Below are 11,692 nucleotides of genomic sequence, written 5' to 3' on the forward strand. Positions count from 1 at the left end.
CAGGAAAATGACACAGTCTTTGACATTATTCCCGAGAAAGTGCTGAGATTGACCAAAGGTAATATCTGCTAATAAAAGGTAGGAAGTGCCATGATACCCACACAAGGAATGTTTGCATCCCCAGCTTCATTCCTCCCTGCACATCCTTCTGGAAAGCATTGTTTGAACATATGAACTGGAAATGAGCCAGGACAGTCCCTGACAGACAGGGCCTTACAAACAAGGTTAAAGACATAACTTTTCAAACTGTTCACAGGTTTCAACCAGCTACACTAAAGCTGTGTCAATTCAGACCTGAGCCAGACGAGTGATGTGTGTTCTGTGGGCTGGGAAGGAAACTCTGAGAGCCAGAGCTCACTGCCCTCAGTTTCCCCAAAGAGCTGCTTCACCCAGACTAACTCAGACCGAGTTTTCTGTCCCCTTCCACCACTTAACAGAGACAATCCATCAAGACCTCATTGCTTCAACTCTCTTATGCCACTGGCACGGTGCTCTGTCATTGAGGTGCTTCATGAACAAGAACTGACCTGTGTCACTGCATTAAGTTCCGCTTGAATCTGCCTGAATGACTCCAGGTCTATCCTGATCTAGATCCACCTGAATGACTCCAGGTCTATCCTGATCCAGATCCACCTGAATGACTCCAGGTCTATCCTGATCCAGATCCACCTGAATGACTCCAGGTCTATCCTGATCCAGATCCACCTGAATGACTCCAAACCCCCAGTCACTAACCAGTCTGCTGCCCATCGCTGAGCCTGTGGCTCCAATTTCTAAACCAGCTCAGCCCCCCGTCTGCTCCTGCCCCGAAAGCTGCGCTCTCTTCCTGCCCAGTCCTGATCACCATTGCTGCTCCTCTTGCTTGCTCTCCATCACTCTTCGTCCTGCCTCGGTTGTAGTGCTGAGGCTGGCTGGTGTCACTGTGGCTCGGCTCGGGCCTGTGAGCCTCAGGACCAGCTGGCTCAGGGGGCTCTTCTCTGGGCTCCTCTCTCTCTCTCTGTGTGTGTGTGTGTGTGTGTGTGTGTCCCAGTGTGTGAGATATTGCTGTTTGATCTGTGCTGTGATGTGGTTGAGTCTGGGTTGTGCTGCTCTAGCAGTGCTGTCCTGAGGCTGGCTGGTGTCGGTGTGGCTCAGGTCAGTGAGCCTCAGGACCAGCTGGCTCAGGGGGCTCCTCTCTGGGCTCAGCTCTTGGCTCAGCAGGGCCTTGTGGTGGTAGGAGTGACTACTCTCTGACCTGCCTCAGTCCTCTCCCCCTCCTCGTTGTCTCCGCCAGCCTGAAATCACCGAGCTCTCGCACTGGGACACCAGCCTGTCTGCAAGACGCCCCATCACAGCTCTGACACACTTATCTGACACTTGTATACACACACACACACACACAGCTGTTTGGATGGACTTTATCTTTCAGCATTTTAATGTGAATGTTCTGTTAATGTGTTATACTATACAAGACGTAAATACAGATCTGGAAAAATAACATGCATTTAAAATTCATCTGTTAGTAATGCTGGGTAGATATAACATCCACAACACAAAATGATCAATACCAAATGAGAAAAAACACAAATGATGTACAGTACGTATGTAAAAACTTTAACTTATTATGTTTAGATTTGTAGTGTCCTCTACCAGTGTATTGTTTTGTTGTTGTCTGTGTCTGATGGTGACCTTCATTCTGTTCTTACAAGGGGGAAACAACAGTAAAACAGTCCTGTTACAATAGGAGCTACAGTCCAGTACAGTAGAACAGTCCTGTTACAATAGGAGCTACAGTCCAGTACAGTAGAACAGTCCAGTTACAATAGGAGCTACAGTCCAGTACAGGAGAACGGTCCTGTTACAATAGGAGCTACAGTCCAGTACAGTAGAACAGTCTGTTACAATAGGAGCTACAGTCCAGTGCAGTAGAACAGTCCTGTTACAATAGGAGCTACAGTCCAGTACAGTAGAACAGACCCATTACAATAGGAGCTACAGTCCAGTACAGTAGAACAGTCTGTTACAATAGGAGCTACAGTCCAGTGCAGTAGAACAGTCTGTTACAATAGGAGCTACAGTCCCAGTACAGGAGAACAGTCCTGTTACAATAGGAGCTACAGTCCAGTACAGTAGGGTGGTTATGTTAAGTTGGGGGTCACAGTGTAATGGTACTCACAGAACAACTTATGAGTACTGACATTAGACACATAACATGAAGAAAAAATAGAAAAATTTGACACAATAAACGGTGGAACAAAATTGTTTTCCAGGAAAGCCCCAACCAAAAATAACGTGCTGATTCAATTAGGAGAGACTGACAGAAGAGATGATCAGTGGGGCTGAGTTTTTACCTCCAAGGTTGAGATTAGGGCTGAAGTACGGAAAGAGTTTCTCAGTGAAGGAGGCAGTGAAGGTGTAGATATGAGACCTGTTGTCCACATTGTAAAAGGAGACCTGTCCCCCCTCATAGTCCACATACACCCCCACCTTCTGGGGCTTCAGGCTCAGGGGGAGGAGGACAGGGGGTTCAGCACGAGCCCTGTACTCATTCCCATTCCTCAGACACACAGCCCAGTAACCATACTGGGGGCTCACTGTGATCCTCCCCTTTCTGTTTCTGGACTCTCTGGTGATGCCTAAATCCCAACCACTCTTCTCCCCCACCTCCACCTCCCAGTAGTGTCTCCCTGAGGTGATCCCATCCTTTCCCAGGACACTGACAAAAGTATCAAATCTCTCTGGATTGTCAGGGAGATCCTGTGGTGTGCTTCCATGTCTCACTTGTTTCCCATCCTCAGACAGGATGAGACTGGGATGAGCTGTATTGGGGTCCAGAGTCACATCAGCTGTGGATCAGAGAGCAGACAGACAGGATGACATGATCTGTATCTCACTCCTCTCTCAGATGGAAGTAGATGACAGACTTACTGAGACTGTGATGTAACTGGTGATGACTGTATGTTTTGAACTGAAGAAGGAAAGTTTTTTCAGTGACTGAATTCAGATTCCTAGAGAATCACAGTTGAATTGTGAGACACACACAAGTGGTCTTTCTTTCACAGACACACACTGTTAAACTCCAGGAGTGTGTTAAGAGCTCCATCCCAGAGGCGTCAGTCACTGTGGTGTGGAAATGACATTGTGCTCCTGTCAGTGACTCCAGATACTGCAGAAGAAGTGTTATGTCAGGTTTACTGTGTTTTGTGTTTCTTGGTTCTTTAATTTACCTTCCTTAGTTTTAAATAAATTGGATCCTTAAATCGTTGAAACACATCAGTTGTGTGCAGATCCATTTTAACGCATCATATCGCTATGATACTAGTATCTGGAAGCACCTCGCAAAACCACCAGGTGGAGCTAATAAAACTTAACCTCTCATGTACGGCATTTGAGCTGTCGCCAGAAAACGCCTGGTTTAGAATCCCGGTCACTGCTGAGGGACAATCTTTTTCCAATTAAGAATTTAAGTTGTATACTCTTTAGACTTTTAATAATTTTAAACTGTGTATTACAGCATGTGAATCATTAAACATTAAAAAGTTGGTATATTTTATAAAAGCAAGATTGCTCAGTTGGACAAAAGTACACAACCTCCCACCTTCATCATAAGTATTTTACTGTAATTATGCTTAAATATTTTATGCATTAAAGTCTTTACAGAAGATATTATTAATAATGAATGACCTTGGACAGGCTATAAGCTCTAAGTATTACTGTGGTCCACTTTCTTTGCAACCGTCTGCATCAGTTTAACTCATTTACATTGCGATAACGAGTGCAAATATTCATAGGAAAGGTTTAAACATTATAACTTTTTATAAAGTATATAAACTTAATATAGTCAGAAGGAGCATGTAAAAACTTTTCCAAAATAGCCACAGTATGTAACCGAATGAAAGACTTTGATGCTTAAAATGTTTAGGAAGAAAGTGGAATACCGGTGTGTATTTTTTATTTAAACTACCAGTACCAACCATATGCAGTTTACATAATATGTTTATATACCTACATTAATATAGCTTATGACCTTCAGATGCATTATGTTCCTCTTCTTTTCAAGCTCAGCTACTAAAATTTTCCTTTAGTTGTAAAATTCCATATTAATATTCAATATTAAGCAGATTAAAACACGCACAGTAAAGACATTAAATGATTAAATCTTTCCACGACCGACCAACGCACCACGAGTGCCCCTGTCGGTCATTTTGGCCAGTCAATTACGTACCACGGTACAAAGCGGTGAACTGTGGATAATTTTGCGCGGTACAGGGTTGTACCGTGCATTTTGAATGGTTGCATTTGTATAAAGCAGGAGTTACAACATCTCCCCCTGTTAGAGGAAGAGCCTGTATTGACCCCTGTGACCCTGCTGTGACCTTTGTAAATGACAAGTTCCTGTCAGTGACAACAGACTCACCTGCATGTTTGCGAAGCCTCTCAAACTCTGGAAACAGAGAGAAAGATGTTAGAGAGCTGAGAGCACATTTCTGCTGGAGTCTGGTCTCCAGGTGTGCAGTGTTGTGTGCTGTAGTGCTGTGCTGATCTCTCAGGCAGGACAGTAACACACAGGAGTGTGCTGTCTGCCCAGTGGAGCTGTGGGTCTGTAAGAGACACTGACAGCTCATCCAGCTGCACTGGAACAAACTACTGATCCTGAAGAAAACCCCACTAATCTGTCAGGAGATTATGATTGAAAAACAGAGTCATGAAGATCTTGTGTCCAGATACAGTCAGGAGGAGGTAAATAGAAAATAACAATGATTAAAAATTGCACCTGATATGAATTAAAATAAGAAAAGATAAATTGTATAAATTAATTGATAGCCATGATATTAAAAATTGAATCATAACATGAAAATACCATGAAACAGGAAACAAAACATTAAAAACTTAAATTCTCTAACTGGAACTTAAACCTTTTTTTTTATTTTGTTGAATCAGTAAGGAAAAGGAGTGAAACACAAACCTTTCTCTGAGAGTCTCTTGACTTCTTCTCTGAGTCTGTCCTCCAGCTGACACACAGCCCTCCTCACAGCCCCCAGACAGAGATCAGGGTGAACAGTGATGTCAGACCAGTCCTTGGGGTGTGGAGGGGAGCACAGGGAGGGGAAACTCTACAGCAGGAGAGACTCAGAGTCATGGGGGGTCACAGCCTTCTAAGGCAATAAGTCACCTGTGAGTCTGAAACCTAGAGCCCAGTATAGATCACTAAGAGTCACACAGTGAGCTCTCTCTGCTCTCTGTAGATACTGTATCTGCTCTCTACAGTGTGTGCTGACCTGTAGGACTCCCTGCTCTCTGTAGATACTGTATCTGCTCTCTACAGTGTGTGCTGACCTGTAGGACTCTCTGCTCTCTGTAGATACTGTATCTGCTCTCTACAGTGTGTGCTGACCTGTAGGACTCTCTGCTCTCTGTAGATACTGTATCTGCTCTCTACAGTGTGTGCTGACCTGTAGGAAGTGGATGTGGTCCTCAGTGTGGGAGAGCTGTTCCAGATCAGTGTTTCTCCTCTTGAGCTCAGTGATTTCCTGCTCCAGCTCTTTAATGATCCCTTCAGCCCTCCTCTCTGCTGCTCTCTGCTTCTCCTCAATCAGCTCGATGAGCTCAGCCTGGCTTCTCTCAATGGAGTTTCGAAGAGCAGTGAAGACCTGCACACTGTCCTTGATCTCTCTCTGTGCGCAGCTCTGAGGAGAAATCAGGGACTTCATAAGGTAACGGGAATGAATTAAATAATCCTGAAATGTCAGAAATAAATACTTACTTGCATGTACTATGTATTCAATCCACAGGTCCACAAAGTTCTTCACATACAGGAATGACAGCATTTATAACCTCACCTGGGTGACACATTCTGCACCAGTAGCCCCAAAGCAAATCTGATTTAATTATAATAAACAACATCTTGTCCTTTAACTGGACAGTTTTATCTTCCCAGTCTTCCTAAGTGTCCTCTCTCTCTGGATGAGAGAGCAGTGACCCCAGCACTGAGCCCTGCAGTACCCCACTCAGAAGGATTGACAGGACTCACTTTGCTGAGCTCCACTGCCTGTTTGATCTCCTCCACCTTCTTCAGTCTGTCCTGGATCATCTGTTGTACTTCTGCCTCAGTCTTCCTCAGCTGAGTCTGTGGACAAACAGGGGAACAGAGACACTGAAGTCACTGTTGCTGGTGCACTAACATTGCACAACAGGCTCACACTGATACTGACACTGGGCTGGTCAACCGACTCTCACACTGATGCTGGGCTGGACAACAGACTCTTACACCAGGGAAGTTGTGCTAAGATACAGTACCATCAGTTTCTGAATGTATTGATCATAGCCACTGATCCATATTCTAGTGATTATAATAATTTAATTCACAATAATTTTATATTAATATATAACCATAAATCCACCTTTTTCACTCTGCATTCCTGCTCTAAAGGGACAGTGCTGTGTGCCCTGTGGTCATTCTCAGTACACAGCACACAAACACAGGTCTGGTCAGTCCTGCAGAACAGCTCCAGGAGTCTCTCATGCTTCTCACACAGCCTGTCCTCAAGGCTCTCCACAGGCTCAATCAGTCTGTGCTTCTTCAGTTTAACAAGGTCATAGTGAGGCTGGATGTGAACTGAACAGTATGACATCTGACACATCAGACAGGATTTCACAGCCTTGAGTTTTCTCCCAGTGCAGATATCACAGGACACTTCTCTAGGTTTAGCACAAAGTCCTTCATCACTGCTGACTCTGGTCCTCTTGAACTGCTCAGTGATTTCTGCCAGACTTCTGTTCACACGGAGATCAGGTCTTCTGTAAAATGTCTCCTTGCACAGTGGACACTGACAAAGATCACTGCTGTCCCAGTATCCTCCAATACAGGCCAGACAGAAGCTGTGTCCACATGGAGTGGAAACGGGGCTGGTGAATGTGTCCAGACAGATAGAGCACAGGAACTGCTCTTCAGACAGGACACTGCTGGGTGAGGCCATTCCTGAGCACAGACAAGCAGAAGCAGAGATGATCAGAGGAGAAGATCAGCACCATCTCAATACAACACCTAAATAAACACCTGAATGTAAAAGTATTCAGTTGCAGACAGAAACATAACCACTACAGCAGCTCTTTGGAAACACACCTGTAGATACAGGTACACAGACACAGTGCAACAGCTCTTTGGAAACACACCTGTAGATACAGGTACACTGACACAGTGCAACAGCTCATTGGAAACACTCCTGTAGATACAGGTACACAGACACAGTGCAACAGCTCATTGGAAACACTCCTGTAGATACATGTACACTGACACAGTGCTGCAGCTCATTGGAAACACACCTGTAGATACAGGTACACAGACACAGTGCAACAGCTCTTTGGAAACACACCTGTAGATACAGGTACACTGACACAGTGCAACAGCTCATTGGAAACACTCCTGTAGATACAGGTACACTGACACAGTGCAACAGCTCATTGGAAACACTCCTGTAGATACATGTACACTGACACAGTGCTGCAGCTCTTTGGAAACACACCTGTAGATACAGGTACACAGACACAGTGCAACAGCTCTTTGGAAACACACCTGTAGATACAGGTACACTGACACAGTGCAACAGCTCATTGGAAACACTCCTGTAGATACATGTACACTGACACAGTGCAGCAGCTCATTGGAAACACACCTGTAGATACAGTTACACTGACACAGTGCTGCAGCTCATTGGAAACACACCTGTAGATACAGGTACACTGACACAGTGCAGCAGCTCATTGGAAACACACCTGTAGATACAGATACACTGACACAGTGCTGCAGCTCATTGGAAACACACCTGTAGATACAGGTTCACAGACACAGTGCAGCAGCTCATTGGAAACACACCTGTAGATACAGATACACTGACACAGTGCTGCAGCTCATTGGAATGCTGCAGTACAAGATGCCCAAGACTGGACTAACCGGCAGAGACACTTTATCAGGGATGATCTACATTCTGGGAACTGAGTCACTAACACATTCATCTTTAAAAATATGTATTATTCTACTAAACACAACCAATTTTAAAACACTCACATTTGAGCTACTAAAATTAATCCCATGTCTAAAATTCAACACATTCCTCCAGCACTCAGTAGGATCAGCCTGTCCTGAAGGATCTATTCCAGTCCTCAGAAGATCAGCCTACCAGACTCTTTATCATAGTTACAGTAACACAGCTCACAGGTCTAATATCCCTCCTGACAGACACATCACACAGTCCAATCCAGCCCACACATACCTGTACAGATTGTATAGTGTCAGAGTTGAACCTGCAGGAGAGAAAGTCCAGCTCCTGGTCCAGATTTTAACTGGTCAGGACTCAGACAAAACTTAACAGGGCAGCAGCTCTTCCCAGCGACAGTGTGCAGCTCTGCAGGTCTCTCTCACTTCTGGACAGAGACGCAGTGGAGCTCCTCCCTCTCCAGAGCTGCTGTGCTGTGTGGCTCCTCTGCTCCTGAAGGAGCGGGATTAACCCTTTCCACCCCGCTGGGCTCCCAGACTCTCTCAGCACCACTGACACCAGTCCACCGCCCAGCTGAGTCCCTGCAGGGGTCAGCCTGCAGCCCCAGCCAGGAGCCCTTCCACAGGACAGACAGGCTGCTCTTTCTGCTTCAAGGTCAATCCAGTTTCCACATGACAGTGGAAATTAATGAACACCAGTGCAGCTCCTACTCTGTCCTGTCCCTAGTTTCCCTGTGCTTTGCTTGTCCTTCCTGTGTGTCTTTGTCTGGGGCTATATATTTCCGGGTCACCCTTTCCTCCTCACTTAACCTTTTTGGTTTCGGATGTCCTGAGACCCCCCTAGCACCAGGTCGCCCCACGTCCCTGGCCTGAGGGCATAGGTTTCTACCTGACCTTGTCTGACCTCCTGAGCCCGGGCTAACCCCTGTCTCTCCGCTACGCACAGTGACTTTTTTCTCTCTCCTGCCATTCCGACATCTGTGACCAACAGCAGCTGAAGATCATCAGAATGAGTATGAACATTCTCGTGTACAGCGTCTTGTTGTACACAAGGTTGTCTCGAGGAGTTTTCAGTTTCTTTCCTGTTCACAATTGTAACCTGCAGGACTCCCAGACTTTGAAGTGCCCTGAGCTGGAGCAGCATCTGCTGCCATCTTGGCTGACTGGCTGACTGTTCGAGCACTCTTACATGAGCTCAGACTCTGGGGTTAGAAAAGGAGGCTGGCCAGGGTCAGGGTTAGAGACACTGTTAGAGACTTTCACTTTGATCAGCGTTACTGTACGGTTCCATTCTGTCTGGGATCTGTGGGAACTGGGGCTCCTAAGCTCACACAGCGCCTGTGAGTGATCCGTCTGTTCCAATACCCGCCTCCCCTCCATGATTCCATAATCCCTAGCAGGCAAAGTGAACTGGGTCACGTCAGGTCATTTGCAAAACCACTTTATACCATGCGGAGCCTACCCGGCAAACAACGAGCGCAAGGCAGGGTACACCCTGGACAGGACACCAGTCCATCATACATGGGGACAATTTGGAGGCCATGGTAAAGGCCAAGGGGGGAAAATTTGGCCCGGACACCAGGATAACTCCCTACTCTTATCGAGAAATGCCCAGGGATCTTTAATGACCACTGAGAGTCCGGACCTCGGTTTAACGTCTCATCCGAAAGACGGAAGTGAACTGGGTGAACATTAATATTAAATATTAAAGTGAGTATTAATATGAAGTGAAACTATTTGCTTCTAGATGAAGGCAGTGTGCAAGAGCAACTGTAATAGCTGATCCGTGGATATTACAGCTCGGAAGTCTTCAACTCAGTAACTTTCATTATTCATTTTAACATCACTTTGCTGGAGTGATAATTAAGTTACCGGCCCACCACTGCTTTTACTTGTTGAACCGTTTGTCGCAACTCCTGCTCTTCACGTTTCAGGAAGTCTTCAAGAACGTGATGGCCGGGTAAAGGAAAACTCATCCTTTACTCTGTCGCTCCTCTCCTCTCCTCCTTTCACTTTCACCCTTCTCTCTCTGCAGGGCCCAGGCTTGTCGTGCACAGAGAGGGAGGAGGGAGATCAAATCATTCAGGAGCAGTGACTGGTTCATAACACCACTGATCCTACATGTTTATAGATGATTGTCTCTGTAATACCACTTCATGGTTCTGGAGTATCATTAGAATCAATAGCCACAGTGGCTTTAATGATTAGTATTCAAAGGCAAGTATACACCATTACCAACCTCAGGCGTGGTTCCGGTTGTCCTCCGGAGGGCGGGTGTATAGTGAGGCCACGCTTGCCTGGTAAGTGACGCGGGAGGGTGTTGACTATCAGGCATGCAGGAGCCTTCAGACCTCCGTCTCTGGGCAACATGTGGCTTGGAGATCCTCTGAGGAACCTGGCTGGCTGGCGTGTGTGTGTGTGTGTGTGTGTGTGTGTGTGTGTGTGTGTGTGTGTCTTCAAGCTGTCTTGTGTCCAGGTTGTGCTCTTCAACTGAAGCTGTACAGCACCTGCTGCCTCATGTTTGTCTCTATCACACTGTCAAAAATGGCGGAAACGATCCTGCTGATGGTGTTTGACAGGGATTGGGCAAAGCGCACTTCAGCTCTCAGGTTTCCTGTTACTATTTAACAGGGTATATAAGGGTATAAAGTATAAGGAAGTGTCCTTCAGATGTTTATCTGCTGTTGTCACCTGATTCAAATATTCACACAGTTCTTACTGAAAAAATCAGGTTTTAGCAGCTTTGCAGGTATTTGTCTGCCAACTGAGTACAAGGTCAAAGTTCCCGTCGTAACTCTTGAAACTGAAGGGGTTGTGCTGTGTGACTTCTCCTGAAGGCTTCACTGGCAATGAAGCCCAGCAGGAGCACCTTCAGCAGCGTCCCTGAGGAGTCTGCTTCCTGCGCCAAGCCTGTAGGTTTTCATCCTGGCAATGGGGGACTGTGGCACAGGCCAGCAAGAGCGATAGTCCTGCCTCCTGCAGCAAACAGAATATCACCTAGAGCCCAATCTCTCTGTCAACCCAGGTGCTACAGAATGAATGGAATGGGAACATATCTCCGTTTTCTAAAGATGCGCCCACCAACCAGGAGAGAACGTTTTTAACAGAGGGGACTCTGTTTCCTAAAAACAACAGAATGGCAAGCCGTCTTAACAAGGTTCAAATACTGAAATCCCGTCTTAAAGGCTGATCAGAACAAGGACCTCCCGCCTGGCCCTGTCTCTTCATCTTTTCTCCATCCCTTCTCCCCTCTCCTCTGCCCCTCCTTCTCCTCTCTTTGTATGGATCTTCCTTGATTGTTGAAGCTTCTTAATGATATACCGAGAGCTTAGCTAAACAAGATACACCAAAACCAATTCCTTTGATCGGTGTGTCTCAGAACCCCTCCAACTCAGCAAACACCTCAGCTCCTTTCCCGCTGGGAAGCTCCCGAGAACTGGCGCTGTCGATACTAGCCAGGTGTTGCCCATTGTCTCTGATCTACAGTTTTTCATACAGCAACCTTTCAACATGTGATTAACACCTGCCAATCACAGAGAGGGGAAAAAAGTCACTTTAAAACAATTGTTTAACTTTTATTCAAAAATACAAACCCAAATACACTGGCAAAAAGCTTATTGAATTCCAACAGACTGCAGATTCCTAACAGAATGATAAAATACAGTGTCAACATGACGTGTAACACCTGCTGGTGTGTAGCTGAACTGTGACAGAGCTACT

The 11,692-nt window shown here is 45.9% G+C and overlaps 1 protein-coding gene across 3 annotated transcripts; it reads right to left on the bottom strand.

Annotated features, from left to right (window-relative positions):
* Window positions 1-1,385: 1,385 nt before the first annotated feature.
* Window positions 1,386-10,511, bottom strand: LOC148834097 (zinc-binding protein A33-like). Of its 3 annotated transcripts, XM_088916117.1 has the most exons (7): window positions 8,250-8,388; window positions 6,381-6,958; window positions 6,011-6,106; window positions 5,433-5,666; window positions 4,946-5,093; window positions 4,397-4,423; window positions 1,386-2,825 (listed from the first exon to the last, which is right to left on the bottom strand). In XM_088916117.1, the coding sequence occupies exons 2-7, from the start codon at window positions 6,954-6,956 to the stop codon at window positions 2,284-2,286; spliced, it is 1,623 nt and encodes a 540-aa protein (XP_088772243.1). In that variant the 5' UTR covers window positions 6,957-6,958; window positions 8,250-8,388; the 3' UTR covers window positions 1,386-2,283. The 3 variants fall into 3 exon arrangements, with proteins under 3 accessions (XP_088772243.1, XP_088772244.1, XP_088772245.1); XM_088916118.1 differs by lacking the exons at window positions 6,381-6,958; window positions 8,250-8,388 and adding an exon at window positions 10,212-10,511; XM_088916119.1 differs by lacking the exon at window positions 6,381-6,958 and having other exon boundaries at window positions 8,250-8,402.
* Between the last annotated feature and the right edge of the window lie 1,181 nt (window positions 10,512-11,692).

This window comes from Atractosteus spatula, chromosome 5 (assembly GCF_055471065.1).
Source record: "Atractosteus spatula isolate fAtrSpa1 chromosome 5, fAtrSpa1.hap1, whole genome shotgun sequence".
In the NCBI taxonomy this organism is placed as follows: domain Eukaryota; kingdom Metazoa; phylum Chordata; class Actinopteri; order Semionotiformes; family Lepisosteidae; genus Atractosteus; species Atractosteus spatula.

Excerpts from the sequence above, each read along its gene's own strand:
- LOC148834097 (XM_088916117.1), bottom strand. The coding sequence starts at position 6,956 with ATGGCCTCACCCAGCAGTGTCCTGTCTGAAGAGCAGTTCCTGTGCTCT. Across the intron at positions 5,667-6,010 it reads AGGCAGTGGAGCTCAGCAAA|AGCTGCGCACAGAGAGAGAT; the intron begins GTGAGTCCTGTC and ends ATTTCTCCTCAG. Across the intron at positions 5,094-5,432 it reads ACCACATCCACTTCCTACAG|AGTTTCCCCTCCCTGTGCTC; the intron begins GTCAGCACACAC and ends CTCCTGCTGTAG.